The 19,377-nt window shown below is 37.2% G+C and overlaps 1 protein-coding gene across 4 annotated transcripts in view; it reads left to right on the forward strand.

Moving 5' to 3' along the window:
• Rsrc1 (arginine and serine rich coiled-coil 1) overlaps positions 1-19,377 on the forward strand; it is a 274,653-nt gene that overhangs the window by 211,425 nt on the left and 43,851 nt on the right. For 3 of the 4 annotated variants that reach the window (XM_013349017.1, XM_005344077.2, XM_026782654.1), the window contains exon 7: positions 10,933-11,001. The exons of the other annotated variant lie outside the window; for it this stretch is intronic. In XM_013349017.1, the coding sequence (XP_013204471.1) occupies positions 10,933-11,001 (69 nt within the window). The remainder of the gene's footprint in view (positions 1-10,932; positions 11,002-19,377) is intronic. 4 annotated transcript variants of the gene reach the window in all.

The raw sequence follows: 19,377 nt of genomic DNA on the forward strand, positions 1-19,377 counted from the left end.
ACCTCCAGCGTGCTATTTTCTGTCACCTAACAAGATTGTGTTCTTTGTTCGTTTGTTTTTGTAGTGCTCTTGATAACAGAGTCATTCCAAATGGTACAGTCAGGATACAATTCTTCTATCAAGGTGTCATGGATAAAATATGGTATATAAAAAGTGCATTAAAATGTACTTTTAGTAAGATTAAATTAGAGCAGACTAGAGCTCTGCTGGGAAAAATCTGTGGCCTTGGCAGTGGAGAGCTGTAATCTCTCAGAAGTATTAGCATTTTTGGAATAGATGTATGTGTTACAGCACTGAAATTCAGCCATTGTTCTGACTTAAAAGATGATTTTCTCAAGTTAAGGCAACAAAAATTGTGGCATACTCTTAAGTACTGAACAATGAATATTTCTATAAAAAGTCATCTTTAAAATATTGATCAATAGTATAGCCTTTCACCACAGATTTCTTCCTTTCGTATCTATTTTTGGATGCCATTTATCTGTGGTCAAGTTGTCTTCATAATTAAACTTTACCAACAAGTAAATGAAAACAAATTAGATTTGTCATTTCTGTGAAGTTTTTTAAAGTCACTGTAATAAAAATAGCAGCAGACATACTTTTGATGACTAATTCACTCATTGATTGAGTAGAAAACCTTAAGGAAATTATTACCATCTCAGAAATTTATTGAGGATTATACAAAAATCACTGTATCTGAAGTTGCTTAGGACTCAATGGCACCTAGCAGGCCTGCCTGTGTTTCTGTTTCCTTTTGGATATTGAAGCTATGAAAAAAATATATAATTTTTCAAAGAGGCAACCTTTTTGGTTATAGGAAAACATAAAGTTTAAGAAAATATATGTCACATAACTGTTGTTGTAACTGGCTGGCAGGATGGCTCAGGAGCCTGAAGGCCCCAGTGCTGGCCCAGAGCCCAGGAGAGATGGGAGAGAACCAGTTCAGAGTTGCCCTGTGACGGCCACGGGAGCCACCATGACAGTGCCATGCACTCCTGCCATGTGTAGACAGAAAATAACAAAAATAGTTTGAAGTGTGTTAAGGTTTTTTTCTTATTTTTTATTTCTAAACATGTTGTTAATTATTGCTCCTGTGCTTTATTCCTCATTTATAATGACAGCTTACCAGTAGTTACTTACCTTTTAAACGTGGATTTATAGGGTGCTGGAGTTACTAAAAAGAAGACGCATTAGCAATCTCTTCTTAGGATCTGGGATAAGATTATTTTCCAAGCTAGTAGTTGCATAGCTCCAATTCCAGTTTTCTAAAATACTGAAACATTTTTCACGGAGTGGGGTTGTGCTGTTGGCCAACTGACTCTAGACAAACGGCAAGGGGCTGGGTTTCCAAAGGCAAAGAGACACAGATGATGAAGCCATGCTCAGTCTCCGTACCGGCCTCTGCACAAAATAAATAAATAAATAAATAATAAATAAATCTGCCTTTTCCAAGGTATCACAGTAGTAGATACATATTGTCACTATTAAATTGTTTTCAATTTCTTGTTTTTATATTTTAGTAGATGACAGTTACTATGGTTAAACAGTTTTTTTCATTTTCTCAAATAGAAGCTTTGTAGAAAGAGTCATAAAAAGATAGATAAATGGTCAGGAAGCTATAGGACATCACACATTTGAAAAAATAAGACAGTATCATCTATCAACATGAATACAGATGAATATCTTAACCAGTAGCTGGTTTGTTTTTATGCCATCCTTGAAACTGGAGTACTCGTGGATTCCAACAGATGCACTCGGGAGAAAAACTCCTGTCCTGTGCAGCAGTGCAGATACACAGCCCTCGGGTGCAGTGGCCAAGCACACCTGTGGGCTTCCTAGGTCACACGGAGCAGGTCCGTGGATGTCTGTTTCTAATGAGTGGCAGAAAATTCTCCTAAAAAAGACAGAGGGAAAGAGGTACCTGCAGCCGATCTTTATGGGCTTTAAAACCTACTTCAGGTTATAAGAAGTAAGAAGCAGTCCAAAAAACTGTGACACAGGATAAAATAGTAAAAGAAAAGGCTCTTCTTAAGAAGCATTTCTAAGTACACGGAAGGGAATTTGCTGAGAAAACAAACATCTCCAATCAGGGAACGTTATGTTTCCACACTGGTGCTTTTCAGAAACAGAAAGTAATTATAATTCTGTAGTTAATTTTTATCATATCACCAAAATTCACAGTTTTGAGCATTTTTGTTTTGTTGTTTAGCAAATTCATTCAATATTTTCTTTTCTGTACTTGGAGGGAGCTGGTATTCCAACCAGCATTTTAAACATGCAAAGCCAGTAGCTGTGTACATTGTGAAAACCGTAATGGATTTGACATAGCTAGTGAGGTTTAGGCTATCTGCCGATGCTTCTGAGTTTCTCCATCGATGCACAGACACCCTGTCAGGACAGACGTGATTGCAGTCACCTGCCTTAACCCTTAATGTGAAACTTGACAGGAAACGGACAGCTGAGTATGCCCCATTTCTACCTTTACCATTATCTCTTTCATAAGCAGATCGCGGGCAAACTAGTGCCTGCACTTGGCATTTGCTTACATACAGCCCCGACAGCGAAGGTACTTTTACAGATAGGAATTATTGAAGAAAAATAACAAAGTGCTTCAGAACTGTACTGAATAGAGTAGTGACTGATCCTTTAGCGTTAGATGAGATATGCCCTTCTGGAATATGAGGAAGAACATCTCAAGATTGAGGATTTTTTTTTCACCAGACACAAATACTCACAGGAGTTAGCAATACCTTTAAGGAGAAACTGTAGGTATGGTTTATAATGCCATCATCAGTGTGTGAAATGAATAAGCTTGTGCTAATCATTCTCACAAAGGAAACTGCCCCGGTTCTCTCTCTCTATCTGTGTGTCTCTCTCTGTGTGTATATGTGTTTAAGTAAAATATACTTAGATAAAAGCTTCTCCATAATCAGTAGCATGCATAAAGCAATTAATTGTTGTCTAATTTTGTTTGCTGTTTGCTTCCAGACTAGTAAATTGGTAGGAAGTCATGTGTAAAGAACATTAAGCTAGAATTTACAGGTTCAGTTTGTATTTTGATCACTCTGACCTTAGAGAAATTATTTTTCTTGGGCCTATTTGTTCAATAAAAATCATTTGTGCAAATGATAACTGTTGTGGAAAACATTCAGACTTAGAATTCCTTGGGAATGACAGCTGTTAGTTTATGTCTGTCTCTTACATTAATGTTCTAAAATACACAACAGCATTTAAACTGAATAAACATGAGCCATTCATAGTAGATGCACTAGGAAAGAATTAAATATCGAGAAATTTTCTCAAATGTATTTTGAAGACTAATGAAGCTGTGCTGGCTAGTTTTATGTCTGCTTGACACAGCATAGAGTCATCTGAGAGGAGGGAACCTCAGTTGAGAAAATGCCTCTGTAAGATCAGGCTGTAGGCCATTTTGTTAATTAGTGATTGATAAAAGAAGGCCCAGCCCACTGCAGGTACTGCCACCACTTGCACCTGGGGTGCTAGTGGTCCTGGATTCTATGAGAACAGGCTGACCAAGCCATGGGAAGCAAGCCAGTAAGCAGCGCATCCCACCATGGCCTCTGCATCAGCTCCTGCCTTCAGGTTCCTGCCATCTGAGTTCCTCTCCTGACTTCCTTCAATAGTGGACTATAATGTTGAAGGGTAAGCAACTTGCTTTGGGCCATGGTGCTTGCAGCAATAGAAACCCTAATTAAGACATCTGTAAGATCTAAACATATGTCAAAGGATGGCATAGATGGTTCTGGGTGTCTGTGATGTTGTGCTTACACATCGCCCTAACGTGTTATTCTGTCTTGAAATATTTTTCTGCGGCAGTTATCTGTGAGTGCATATGATAATTTTCTTTCTGGGTCTGGGTTACCTCATTCAATCTGATGTTTTCTAGCTCCATCCATTTGCCTGCAAATTTCAAGATGTCATTATTATTTGTGGAAAATGTGGTACATTTACTTTATAATTTCTGATTCTTCTATAATACCCTCACTCATTTTATTTGAATTGACATGGTTTCTAACAAGCAGTCATTCATCTCTTTGCATAAAAGTTCACTTAGAAGGGTTAAAGTATAACTCTGAGTGGATAACTGAGGGGCTCGGTCAGGGTTGCAGTGCTAGTTTCTGCCTTATAATTCCACACTCTTATTTCAATATCCTCAGAGAATATGACCTTCGTGGTTTCTGTCTGGAGTAATTTAAAGAGTTCAACTAGACACCAACCTAGCTTTTTCCTTCTTTGTAGATAATCTTCTTCTCCCAGGCATTCTTGGATGCTACTTGATATTTTTTAATATTCTATATTTCATGATTTTATAACAACTTTTTAAAATAAATCTAGTTTTAATTTTCCTTCTTTCACAAGCTGACCATTGTTTGTGCCTTTCAGGAGTTCTGGAGAAATCTGTAGTCTTTTATTCCCCATATCCTCTTTGCTTTTAGCGAGAACTCCTCTTAATAAACACAAAGGTTTCTTCTGTGCCTCTGACTCCATGCCTTGAAAAGCACATCTAATGATGTCGAGCTTCCGCTTCTCACCTGTAACATGAGGATGGCAGTACGGTAAACATCCAGAGCTGTGTTGATAATCAAGTGAAACTTGCGCAGATACGTGAGCACAGGCACATAGTGAGCATTCGGTAAACATGAGCTTTAATCGTGGTGATAATTTTGCCTCTTGGATGTCTAAATTCTGTTCTTCCCACTACATTCAGGGAATTTTTATAGATAAAATCTAATGTACTCATTTAGTCTTCAATTGTGTTCATTCCACTCTTGAATTCACAGTAAGTTTTGTTGTCATGATCAAAACGTAATTTCTAAGATACAGTTGGTATTATCTCAGACTCTAAGGATGCTTTCTATTTACTCTGATTCCAGAACACTTTCTTTATTAACTCTGATTGCAAGACTTTATTATTGTAGAATATTGTTGTTTATATTGCTCTTGTTTTCTCTGTTTCATGGGACTGATTTTTCTCAAATATGTGGTGATTCTAGGTTGGCTGTTCATCATTCTGTTTCACGGCCCCCATAATCCTGACATTTCACCTCATTATAACCTGTCTTCATTTTTTTCCTGTCAGTGGCAAGATGTGTTGTTGATAAGGACAAACCAGTAGCTTATCATTCCTTTTAAGGGTCAGTAATAGCCAGCGCTTGCCTCACAGGCCCCAGCACCTCTGCACTCACTGTTTTTGCCTGTGGGCAAATACTGCCTGTATCCTTATACACATACAGGGGAGGTACCATTGCTCAGCTGTTCCGGTCATAATTTCCATCTTGACATTTGCCCCAGGCCTGACTAGTGTGATTGGTATCCACTGACTAAAACCTCCCTAAAACTTCTTCATAGTGTTCTGAATATGATCAACTGTGATATCCTCATCATTTTTCTTTGTATCTCTTCCCATCTCTTTCCATTTGTTTTGTTTTAAGAACTCAGCATTTCTGGTAAATTCGTGGTGGTACAATATCAAAGATTTAACTACATATGCAAAAGAACTTCTAGATGAAGATTAATAGACTTTCGGAAAATTTTTCTATAGAAATATCATTGTGGCTCTTTATGGAAGTATTTTTAGTTGGTACCCCATCAATCTTTTCTGATTCTTGACATTATTTATTTTTTCCCAAAAGGTATATGAAATGCCTCTTAAAATCATTTAAAATACAACCTATGCAAACTATTTTAATGATCTAAAATGTCATATTACTAATGAAATTTTATAAAATTAGTAAGGATAAGAATAAACTCTGATACTTGCTGTGGGCAATACATATTATTAATAAATAATGCCCTGTCGTGTTCCCCCTATGCTGTTACCTCTTCTGCTCCTCCGCTCCCTGTCACGCTAGTAAAACAGCCTCCGATGAGTTCTGTTCTAAAATATTTTATTTCTGGAGAAACGGCACAATATCTGTATTTCAAAGTACTTTTTGTTTCCTTTGTTTTAGAGCCATTCAGTGAACACCTACTCTGTTGAGGGGTCTTGGGCCATATACTGTGACAATGAGACAGTGAGACTGCTGCCCAACAGCACGTGCGTGCTCCGTGCTTGTGTCATACGGGATACAAGTCATAAAGAGAATACTGCCCTTCACAGAAATCAGTAATGCGGATTCATTCTTTAGGGCCGCATTTCAACCAGTAGTTGGGGAAAGAAACTGGCAATTACAAAATCATTTTCACTCCCCTTCCGTCCTTGCTTTTAGATCTTCATGACTTTGGCAGTGAGCTGACATATGACAAGAAGTTCCTTGCCAGACAGATTTGAAGGTTGTTGATAGGGACGGTTTCACAGAAGAGGGTGGTATTTAGCTAAAACTTCCAGCTACAATTTTCTCAGCAAGAAAACAAAATGTGCACCCTAGCAAGAACAAACATATAGTGTAACAAAAGGCTCAAGAAGGCCAGATGGCAGATCCCTGATAAGGAGGGAGGACCCTGAAGGGCTTCAAGTGGCATGCTTTGAGGACTTGGGTTCAATGTCTCTTGCGGTATTTACCTATGGTATTTTTATAGAAATCTATACATGCACATGCTTTAACATGGTTCCTCTGAGGTATTTTTACCATTTGCTCAACATTTATTGAGTTTCTGTGTTCTTTAGAGGCAGTGCTTCTGGGAATGTAGAGCAGTCAATGTATTCTTTGCGCTTGTGGTCATGTGCAGGGCGCACTGGAACGAAGGGGATTAGAAGAGCAGACTACAGTAGGAACATGAGAGCAAAGATGATCTGAGTGTGACTGTTGAACATGGACAGGAGTGAGGGCGTTCTAGAGATAATCTCGCAGGCCTGGTGATCAGATATGAGCATAGAGCTTGAGGGAAGTGTCAGAACGCTGGCAGAGTGAGAGGTTAGGTGATTGGCTAAAAAGAGAGGGAGGGATATACTAAGCGAAGAGAACTTAGGAAACATTGTGGGAAAGGTTGTCAGTTCAACCACGAGCACAATTTTGAAATATCTGATGGGTAGTTCTAATGCTTAGGAAAGGGACCATGGGTGAGTATATCTGTGAACGGGTTCCAGGTAACAATGTGAGCCTTCCATATCCTAGCCCAACAGAAGGTGACGAAGGAAGAGAGCAGCCGAAACATTATGAGAGCATCAGAGTACTTTGAAAAGCTATAGCCATTTATTTGCGATGCTAGGAATATTACTGATGGTCTCACACATAATAGATAATTCTTTTATCACTGAGCTGTTTCTACAGCCAATTTTACAAAACAGAGAAACTATAACTAAACTATAAAAGAATTTTCATTTTTCGTGACCATTGCAAATTGGGGGTAAGGCAGCTGTTGAAAACGTGATGGCAGTACCGATGCTGGAAGAAAAGTAAGCACTGTGTAGCGTCCGTGAGACTTGAGTGTATTTGTAGTTGAGGATAGAGGAGAGAGCATCTAATGCCCAAAGGCTACGAAAAGGATAGGCTTTAAAGCAAAAGTAAGTGGGTTTATTTTATTTTATTTTTTAAAGATTTATTTATTTATTATGTACACAGTGTTCAGCCTCCATGTATGCCCTCAGGCCAGAAGAGGGCACCAGATGGTTGTGAGCCACCATGTGGTTGCTAGGAATTGAACTCAAGACCTCTCGAAGAGCAGTCAGTGCTCTTAACCTCTGAGCCGTCTCTCCAGCCCATGGGTTTATTTTATTAACCAAGGCAAAATGTTAGTAAACTTGATTGATGTAAAAATTTGAAGGTAAATATAAGTGGAGCTGAGGAAATACCAGGGTCTCAGGGACGTTGGTAGATTATTGTCATTTGTAATGAAGAAACTATAATAAGTTGCAAGTACTAAGAATAGACACCACCTATGGCTTTACTGGATGAAGAGGTGCTACCTACCTATAAGGATGCAAGCTTCTAAATCATTTAGGTTTGGGCACAACCAGTAACCTTATATACTGTTTTATAGGGAGACCCTTCTGAATAAATAGAAAATGGCCAGAAGTATGAGTAACTGTTTGTTAAAACAAATGAATGAGGGACATGATGGTGTTTATCAGCATGGAATGGAAATAGTTGTATTGTTATCCAATACCTTGACTCTTATACATCTATAACTAAATACCATAAGCTGTGTAATGTATGAAGAATAAAAGTTTATTTAGCTCATAATCCTGGAAGGTACAAGCTCAAAGGACTACATCTTTTGAGGCTTTCTTGCTGGTAGAGACAGTGCGGAGTCCAAAGGCATTGCATGTCAAGCAACTCAGGACAAGAGAGGTATATAAAAAAGACCTGGCTTTTATGAGAGGTTCATCCATGAGATTAATTTGTGAATCCAATCAAGAAGACAGCACTCACGACCTACTCTTGTCTTAGAGATCCTGTGATCCTACTTCTAAAACCTCACAGTGGGAATTAGATGCAAAGTGAATTTTGTTGGGGTCATTCAAGCCATAACTTCCAGGTTGAATATTCAAGAAGCAAAGCCTGGAAAATTGGGGAGCACCAAAGAATTGATGACTATATAGAAGATTGGACAAGAAAAGTAGTCTATAAGTAATTGACACGCTTTGGAGTCGATGGTACTGCAGAGGCCAAAGAAGATGGTAAATCACAGGAGTGGTTCTGCTTGTGCTCCTTAGTGTATAAGCTGTGTTCAGGGGCTTCATCTATAAAATGGAATTTCTACCTTTGGACAACACAGATGTTTCAGGTGAATCAAATGAATGACTAGAGAAGTTTTGCTTCTTTCCACATTTACATTATAATAGCATTAGGAGAGAACCATTTATTCCACACTTCCCTGTAATCAAAGAGGAGTTTATCCCTTTGGTTCACTTTAAATGTATATTCTCTCTAAGTGGATTCATTCATATTCCTTGTGGGGGACATGGAGATCACTGACAAAATTTTCAGATGTGTACTTTTAAGATTATCCATGTTAACTGGAGTTACAGGCGGTTATGAGCTGCCATGTGGGTGTTGGGAAAGGAACCCAGGTCCTCTGTAAGAGCAGAATGCTCCTAACTGCTGAGCCTACTCTCCAGTCCCCTAACTAAACTTTTTAAAATTAAGCCAGGCTCTGTCCAGAAGCTTAAAATAAACTAACAAATACTAAGAAAAAATAAGATTATCTATGTTATTTTAATAAAATTCACAGGGTTATTTATTTACATGCATACACAAATACTTGATAGTCTTGATTGGCAGTATGAAGATGAATTACATAAAGTATTAACTACAGCACCAGAGCCATTTTCTGGTTTTTTTTTTTTAAAAAAAAACATACAAAACGATATTTCAATGAATTGTCCATGTATAGCAACAAATCAGTAAGAAAGGACAAACCAGCATAGTCAAATAGATAAATCAGATTTAGGCAGGCTACTTTATTGAATTTAAATTGTGCCCGGTTGGCCCAAGAGTTCTATATAAGCAATCCATCTTACGTTGTTAATGGAGGCTCTTGAAATGCACCTGATGTTTGCATTATTAAATTTCAGTCTAATGAGCTTTGCTAATACATATTGAAGATGGTTGTAAGGAGGAGAATGGGAATCTGAGCGGGATAATTTGAAAGAAACATAAGCCGAGCATTTTACATGACTCAAGGGGTATATCTACAATTACACATATAACCAAAATTGAATTTAAATGGAATTTCTATTATCCTTGTCCTTCTACCAGGGTGAATAAAGTGTAAATGAAGTAAAAGTCTTTAGAGTTACTGCTGGTTTGTTTTTATTATCTAATTTGCTAGATTTTTGCAATGATGTAAAATGACATAAAGTTTTAATGTTTCATGATTTAAACACAGTCTAAGGATATATAAAACCTTATAAATGGAAACAGATGTCCATGTCATTAGATATAGCACTTCATAACACCATTATGTGAGCTTTATACCTTAAGAAAAAGTCTCAGTGTTGATGGTGAAGAAAACCAAGCTTGAAGAAAAATTATTTTTTTATGATACATGAATTTCTTTAAATTCCTTCTTTAGGCCAGATTTTATAGGTCTAAAGATATGTTAATTTTGCATAGGAAATGTTTTTGCAGCAACAACTGCAGTATATTTTTAAAATCAGAGCTTCTAGTTGCTATTACCATTATGATAAAGGCTGATCCAAAGTTTAATGCTGGCATAGTCTGATTCTTTTTCTTTTGACGAGGCAATACTTTTTTAACTTAATATTTCATCAACTCTAATGCTGTTAGAGACTTATTTTCGCTTAGTTCACTCATCAGGCAGTAAGACGGCAATAAAGGAGAATCGCTCCTTTGAGACGTTAATGCTTCGGAATAAATGATGTGCTAGAACAGAAATTTAATTAATTTACAGAGTATATTGATAGTCCCTTGTTACTGTGCTGTATATTTTTAATCTTCTTTAACATCTGTAGTAAAGTGTTTGAAAAACCCCTGCAGTTGAGCAACTAGTAGATAATTAAGTAATAAGGGAAGAGGTTCTAGAGAGAAAAAAGATCCTTTTTAGCAAATGCTGTCATAACATGAATAAAACTCTATTATGATGTGCATGAGGAAGAGAGAGAGAAAAGTTCCACCTAATCTGATATCGCAACACCGATACTGCAAGTTTCTTAAAGATCGAATTTGAATCCTCCAGACTTTAATGCAGGTATGTTCCACTGGTCGATCAGCTGGCTTTTAATAACCAACTGTTTTCCCAATTCGTATGTCATGCTTTAGCCTCACATTGCTCATCTTCATTTTCTTTTGGTACAGAGGGTATCTTGAACTAAGACTCAAGAATTATAAGTAAATACTCTAGATATAAATTCTGAATGAAGAATACAAATGTGTAGCTCTAAATCTTAATTGCCATATTTCTTTTGAAAACTTGAAATAAATATTAAATTTCTGTTTCCTTTCCCCACTATTCTCATTTACAAGGTATGCATAAAATAAATGCAGACATTTTCTTGTTTTCTTACAGCAAAAGCTGATGAAGCACTAAAAGCTAAAGAAAGGAATGAAGAAGAAGCAAAGAGAAGAAAAGAGGAAGGTAAAAAATATATGATTCTTTAGCCCCCTACGGAGTAACAGTTTGGCACAGTGCTTATATTCTCTGGATAGGCCATAGAATATGGTCTAATGCCTTCACGGGGCTTCATGCCATCTCGTGATCTTAAACTATTACAGCATTATACTATGGTCATTGCCTGGCACAAAGGTTTGCTAGCATAGATTAGTTTAAAAGCCTCCTGTGGGGACAGTGAGGTGGCTCAGTGGCAGAGACCACTTTCCCCATGACTGACCACCCTAGCACTATCTGAACTCCTGAAAACTGGGCTCTGACTGTCACATCAGCACTGTGGAAAGCATGTTCACACACAACAAGCATGTACACAAACACTAAGAGCACATTATGAACCCTTCCGTTTCTCAAAGCTCACAAGAGGAGCTGTGTTCTGAGAAGCGGAAAGACTGACAATGTACAGAGTGCAGATTTTGGCTTTGTATGTTATTGAGTAAATTAGAAAGTTGAAATTTTAGTCTAATCCATACACATCTTTTACTATAACAACCAGTACCCCAAAAATGTGTTTTTCATCTCTGGTTAGCATCTGAGATCCAGCAAAACCATAAATGTTTGAGTTTGGAAGTTTAAAATGCTAACAGCGTCAACCTGTAGGAAAGGTCTATAGGCTTTGGTGCAGAACTCTACAAAGACATGTATTCTAACAAATCCACATATATAAGTATTATGTATATTATTCTTGCCTGATTTGACCTGAAGAAATCCTGATTGTCTGCTCTTATCTGTAATCAACTAACATTATAACACACTGAGCAAACGAACCCTGGCCGTGAAACCATTAGCATGTGCACGTCCTTTGGCTCTAGAAAGCATACATCATAGCATTTGCAATTCAGCACAGTCTCTGGTTTCGCTGAGGTGTGTGCTATGCCTGGAGAACCTGTAGATGCAACACTGGGCAGAAAAGCAGTCTAAGGGATTGGAAGTACCATGTGACTCAGATTAGTATAACCAATTGGTAACACTGACCTTATAAAATATGTGGTTCTGTCTCTCGCCAAGTAGTGAGTCCATGTTACAGTCCACCATTTTTATAGTAGCTTTAGCCTAATCACAGTCATTTAGATCTTGGAGTCTTAATCAAATTTTAAAAAATAAGAAATGCTAGTATTTGCAGTTTTTAACAATATTATTGAATGTAATATGAAAAATATAATGAGTTTCCTATCCCCATAAAATAAAGTTTTTAATACTTTCAAATCCTGCATTTCAAAATAATAACCAATATGGTGATATTTCTAACAATATTTTTATCATAAATTTGTTCTAAATGTCCTTCAAAAAGATACTTCAAGATATTTTAATATCTACAGGTAGTAGAGTACTATATTGTAATTTTATTTACAATGTTCTTGAACTTAGATTAACTAGGTTAAACTGTCTTTATATATATAATATATATATTTATATATATTATATATAATACATAGTACCTTTTCAACTTCTGTATCTGAGAATTGTTGAAAAACCCTAGCCTTATAACAGTACCTGTGTTATTGCTTTTTCCCAGCTCTGTTGTGCTAACTAAAGCATACACTACAGGACTGTAGATGACCTAGCATCACGATGCCTCAGATAATAGAAACCTTGAATTATTGTATAAACAAATGATTATGTGATGGACAATTGTCTTTTGTTTTTTAAGTCCAGACTTAAATGGTTTATTTTGGGTTTACATTGGGTTTTTAATCGCATTAAAAGTACTTGCCAACTCTCCTATGTCCTTTCTCCAACATTACCTATTACAAGTTCAATACTAGGAAATACTATCAGTATTTGCTCTATGGCTCTATCTGTACTTAAGTTCACTGAATTTTCTGTGCATAAAAAGCTGGAAAATAATATATTATAAAGAAAAATTCAACTAATTAACCTATTTGACACCGATTCTAAAATATGAAAGGCACGTCTTATATTTATGAGTTTCCCTGTACTTGTTTTGTATAGGTGAATCAGTCACTTTTAGATTCTTTGTTATTGTTTGCTCCTAAATTTTTTTCTTGTGGATTATATTGAATTCTATTAAATTAACCTTTCCCTGAAGATGATTAATGTGTAAGCTACATTTATTTCATTTCACATAATTAGTCTAGCTGCAAATTAAAACTTGAGATACACTGGTATGAACTTCTATATCTGAAAGGGTAATAATCCTTTATTTCAAATCTAGGAGCCACTAGTAATTCACTCTGTCACATCATCTACACAATTCATATCTCAATTTCTCAGCGTGCTGATATGCAGCACAAGGTTGAAAGCATTGTTCAAATGTAGATAAATATTGTCTATCTGGCTTCCCTTATCCACTCTGTTATCTCAACAAAGCTATTGTATTAGCATAGCAAAAGCTGTATCTTGCAATTTCACTTTGCCTGTTATGCATTCCTTTCCTTTGAGTGTTCTTAAATCAATAGCATATTATGTTCGGGAGTATTGTCTGAGATAGAAGTCAGGCTGTATACCAAAATTTGTCCAAGGTAACTTTTGTGCCTTACGCTCCTCCAATTTGAGTATTTGCATGGTCCTTCCACAGAGCTCAGTTGGTTCTCCACTTGCTGATATCCCTAGCACATGTTAAAGGACCTTCATTCATAAGCTGTTCACAAACTCTTTTCATTCTATTAGAGTTATCTATAGATACATCTTTTAGTCAAAGGAAACAGGTAATTCAAAGTTTAGTTTTACATTTTGCCTCCTTAAAGTTAAGTACTTTTTTCTAGTCAGGTTGTATGTCAGGAAAGGAATATTAAATTTTTCAATTCGATTCTTTTTCTTTATTTTGACTTGCAGAATATCTCACTTTGGCTCTTCTTTTCCTGTGTATGTTCAGAAATGTTCTGGTTATATGTGCTCAGTTTTCTAAATAGTCTTGACATGTAGCTGAGATTGGCCTGGAAGTTACTAATGTAGCTCAGGCCACCCTCAGTCTCCCCACATCATTCATATAATGACACATCACATAATGGCACGCCATGTCATTCTATACATATGACAACACGCCTAGCTTTCTTAGCATACTTTTAAAGAAGATAATTGAAAACGAATTTAACTTCTAGTATGTGTTGATACAACAGCTTGGGTTTTCCAAATGTTATTTTTATACTTAATTTAATATTCATTTAAGGGTATTAATTATGTTTTAATTATTTACAAACATAATGGTCTTCATTGCACTTTATTTGTCCCTAATGAATTTATTTGGGTATAAGGATAGTGGCTTTTGAATTCTTTTTCCCCTAATGTTCATTCAAAAATGCTCTATCTGCTTGGCTCTTTTTTTTTCTTTTTTTAACTTCGAATATTTTTGTTTCCAAAAAACTGAGGCAACTAATGCTAAATTGTTCATGAAAGTGGTGGATAGTGAAAACGTGGACATAATGAGACAGTCCTAACAAAGGCTGAAGGCAAGCTGCAAGTCTTGTTTGTTTAAGTTAGAACTCAAGTCTTTTGTCACAGTTGACCGATAAGAAATAAAGTAAATTAGCCTTAATTTCCTCTTTCCTCCCTTCCTCTCTAATAATCCTCTAATCAAAGTGAGATTATGAATAATCGAGACTAAAGGGAGAGGCGGTTCCAGCAATGTTCTCAATATTTTACGTATTTTCACTCCAGCGAATCCTCAGAAGCTCTGGGTTTTGTAATATTATATCATTCCTGTAATGTATGGGGTACTGGCCACAGGGCACAATCTTAATCACTGTCTATAAAGCTAGTAAGTGATGAAGATTCTCCTTAAACAGTCACGAATCACAAGCCTTACTCTTCGTGTTTAAAAAGTAACATAGTTAAGGGTATGAGGAACGGCTGACAGGAGAAGGGCTCTTCTGTAAATGGAAGAGGGTAGGAGTCCGAATCTCCAGAGCTATGTAAAAGCCGAGAGTGGCTGTGCCTCCTGAGACTCCAGCTTTGGGGGACAGATACTAATGGATCCCAGGGGTTCCTGATGGCCAGCCTAGACTAAAAGGCAAGCTTTGGGTTCGGAGAGACCTGTCTAGTTGGTAAGTGATAGAGGACGTTGCCCAGCATCCCTCTCTGGCTTCTGCATCCATGTGCATGGGCACACATTCTTCTACATATACACAGCCATCACACACACAGAGACTCTGACTTCATTCTTCCTTCCTCTATGCTTTGTCTTCCTCTCTCAATCTTGCATTCCACCTTCTAAGCATCTGTGTGTTACAGTGTTCTTGTCCTTACTTAGACCTGTTCCCATATTGTGTTCATATTGGAATTCCCAGATGAAGTACTCCAGACACAAGCATGTGTTTTAGCAGGTTATCAGTGTCCTTTTCATCTCATCTGTATCTGCTTTTCTCTCATTAGACTGGCCAGTCTGTATGAACACTTTCAGTGTCCCACCTACCTCTAGTATTTCAGGACCTATATTAGAGCCATACTTAGCATCTCATTTCTTAGACTTCCTGCTTAGAGATTTTGCCCATCCCAGAGCTTTATGGTTCTTAATCTTTCATATTCAGAAGAAGAACTGTTCCCCCCTTCCCCTCTACTGTGATTCAGCACCTAAATCCAGAGAAAAGCATGAGTGCTTGGAGTTCTTCCATATCTTTAAAAGAAGTTTGGGGTAACTATGAAAGAAAGCCCAGAAGCTGAACATGGTCACGCATGCCTGTCTTTGCGGCACTTGTTGAGGTAAAAGAGAAGGATGTAAAGAACAAGGCCACCCTTGGCTACATAGTGAGATTGAAACTGTCTTGAGATATAGGAGATCCTGTCTAAATACATAAATAATGACTAACTGCAGCAGCGGGTACCTGGCCATCCTTTAGGAATCAATGTTTGTCCAGTTGGCATGTTAGTATAAGGCTAAACAACTAGAAAGCTTGCTCTCGGTGGCCTCAATTCTGAATTGGCTACCTGTTGTGATGTGCTATAATAGCATACATTTAAGTCCTCAAGAGAACTTCCTACTTTGACTTACCATATTAGGAAGTTCCACTACAGGATTTAAAATATTTCCTAAGGAAAGTTGTGTTTGCTGTGTATCAGTTGTGACATTCCTGTGTGTTTTATAATGCAGTATATTTGAAATGTCAGTAATTGTCTTTTTAGTACATTAGCTGAAATGCTAGAGTGTTATATTCTTAAGAAAACCTACTTAACCTGAACACATTGCTGTATGATGTATTTTCCTTAGTCATTAATTAATCAAAAGTCACTCCAGAGCACTTGCTCCTTTATCAAACCATGTGTTTCCCTCAGCAGTAAGTGACTTTTTAGTCTCTTTGATGCCGTGACTGCAACAATGTGGTTGTGAAATCTTATTAGCCTTTTCTCGTACATGTCATTTTGTTTGTGTCATATGACATAACATTAGCTATAGTCAGTATGTGCTAATTATTTTTTAACAAAGAGAAAAATCTTGTTTTCTCTTTTTAATAGTGCTGTAGTGCTTTTGAGGATGTAGTCATTGCAGTATTGGCTTTCATAAATGTAATTTACTTACTTTAAGTATATTACAAATTTTGACCATGTTTACATACATCTTCAGAACTGCTTAGTACTAATGATTATTCTTGGCACCTTTTTGTATCACGTATTTAGCTGTGCTCTTTATGGAGTTGGAAACCAATTTTGATCATATTATAGCTCTTTTCAACCAGTTGTGTGTATTCATAAAATACAGTTATACTGATATCTGTGTGACCTTTGGTAGGCCTCCAGTAATCACCATCATGTATTTCCTTACCAATTTAAATATTTCTCCTCATACAAAGTCAAATTTCAATACTAATTCAAAGCTACAGCCTTTGTATTTAATTAGCCATTTTCCGTATAAATTAAACATTAGGAAGCAGACATTCCTCTTGAATGCTCATCAGTGTATTTCAGGAAAGGTGGTGCAGCCTAGGGAGTCAAGCGCGCACTCGTGGGAACAGCCCTAGTGTCTTCCAGCCAAGAGAAGAGAATGAAATAGAATCTGCTTTGCCATTTCTTGGCTCTATGTGAGCTCATTGTGACTCTGTAGTAGGGAAGATAATAAAATTTGCCCAGATTGTTATAAAATGACATGTCATAATTAGAAAGTATTTCATAACTACATAGAACTATAAGCTATTATTGTTACTTAGAGTTGCCACACAGGAGTATAATGCTGTATTTATTATGTCATATATTTTTTTCATTGACCTTTTAGTAATTTTTATCATTTAAAAATGATAATAACCCTCATAGATGGGCAAGATGACTCAGTGGTCAATAGGCACTTGCTTCCCAAGCCTGTCAACCTGGCTTTGGCTTCTGTAATCAGTGTGAAAGCAGAAGAAGAGAAAGAACCAGCTCCCTAGAACTATCCTGACCTCCACATGCTCCTGTGGTGTGCTCGTGACCACACATACAACATACACACTAAATCACTTTTAAAATTTAAACGTGTATGTGTGTTTACTAAATGTGAGGTGCTGCTTTGTGCCATGTGAACAGATCTGGGGGGAAATCAATTCCCTAGCATAAGAGCGTACATTGTACAATAGGAAGAGCCAAAAAATCATGAAAAGAAAGTAATAAAGTTTAGAAAATTTAAATAGCGGTTAGTGTCTTCTCGTCTTTTATGATCTTAGGGGATCTCTTTAAGCCCAGTTTTCCCATCCATTAAGGAAAGTTTGATTTTCTTATCTGCTATCTAAATATATAGTTAGTGTAGTGTGAAGCTGTTATAGGATCAGGTATTGCTTTTTTCTTTTGTAAATTCTAGAAATTTTTGCATAATTGCCATAGAGTACGTTGAGGAACCAGAAATGACTGTGGCTCTCTGGCTGTCATGGACATTGTACCAACTTCAGGAAGTAGTGATAGTGAGCATGAAGTGACAGCAGAGAAATGTGACTTCCATGAGGACAGTAGGGTGCCTTTCAGTTGTGTTGTGTGCCTTCAGGTCTCACTGACTTTACTGAAACCATAGGACTCTTACATTTCATTCCAGTGTCAGGATAAAATTTATTTATTTACCTAAGTTTTCTGTGTTTTTACAGCAACAGTTAAATACTGGCATGGAAACAAAATTATTTAACCAAAGTCCTAACCTGTGAGGACAAATTATTAAATCAGTCCTGCAGAATGACTTTATTTGGTCTTGAAGTTAGCTCAGAGAAGCTCAGGTCTTGATGTCTGTGCCACTTACCTTAAAAAGAAAGTTTGTTTAAAATTCCCATTACTAAATAGAGATTTTTATTTTCTTGGGTAGCAGGAATTGTAGTGTTAGTTCTAGTCTATTTAATCTCTACAAAACTATACTTAAAGATACTTAAAGATATCCCAAACATTTTGTATAAAAATTGGAAAATGTATGTTATATTATTTCTTTACATTAAAAATAAAATATCTAATACAAAATCTAGCTCTCTATAAAATTAATTAAAATTTGATCTAACACTGCAAATCTAACCCCAAGGCTTAAAGGGGGTAATATTTTTTTCAGTAAAATTCATTTTGGTAAACTTTTCTCAAAATAAGAAGAAAAGTACCCAAAAGTTCATATTGTTAGGTAACTTAAAACTTTCATTTTACTTTTTTTAGTTTTAAAAAATTAATTTTTATTTGTAATTGTATGTATGATAATATTCTTTGTAGGGGTATATATATATGAGTGCACATGCTCTCGGAGGTGGTCAGTCACTGACCTGGAGAGGTTAGGTATAGAGTAAGAGATGGGGGGCGGGGTCAGATGGCTAAGGGAGACAAAATAGAGAGTTGTAGCTGGATGGCGGGAGAGAGCTGGGGTGGAGGGATCAAGTGAGGAGGAGGACAAGGAAGGGAATGTGGGGAGAGACAACTGTAATTAAGGGCCATTTGAGGGGTAGTTTGAAAGCGCCGAATGAGTGGGGTGAGGGGGAGAAATGAAAAGGAAAAGGAAGCATGTCCGCTCCTAGGTGTGGTGAGGAGCAGGTTTACTGTGGACATAGGGGAGAGCAGAGGCAAAGACAGAGTGGAGAGGACCAGACTGAGGGAGAGGGGAGGAGGGAGACCAGGTATAGCAGCCAGGAGGACTAAAGGCACAAGAAGGAGCGGGCAACCAAAATGTGTGGATTATATGAGGAAGAGCAACCAACTCTCTGGGCTAGAGAGTTCAGGGTAGGGAGTGCGCCAGGCAGGAGGACCCTGTAACAGGTAGGAACTGAGGGATTGCAGAGAAACCTGGACCGCATGTCTGCCTTGATGTGTTGAGTAGGCACCTCTTCTCCATTCTTCTGTCCCCTCTTCCCACTGTCCTCCCTGCCTTGAGGGCGGGGTGTGATCTACATGTCTCATTTAAGGCTGAGCACGCAGTAATCACTTATGCTCAGCATTTTGACCAATTAGGAGTCTTTGCAGAAAGTAGCG

Source organism: Microtus ochrogaster, chromosome 1, assembly GCF_000317375.1.
Source record: "Microtus ochrogaster isolate Prairie Vole_2 chromosome 1, MicOch1.0, whole genome shotgun sequence".
NCBI lineage: Eukaryota > Metazoa > Chordata > Mammalia > Rodentia > Cricetidae > Microtus > Microtus ochrogaster.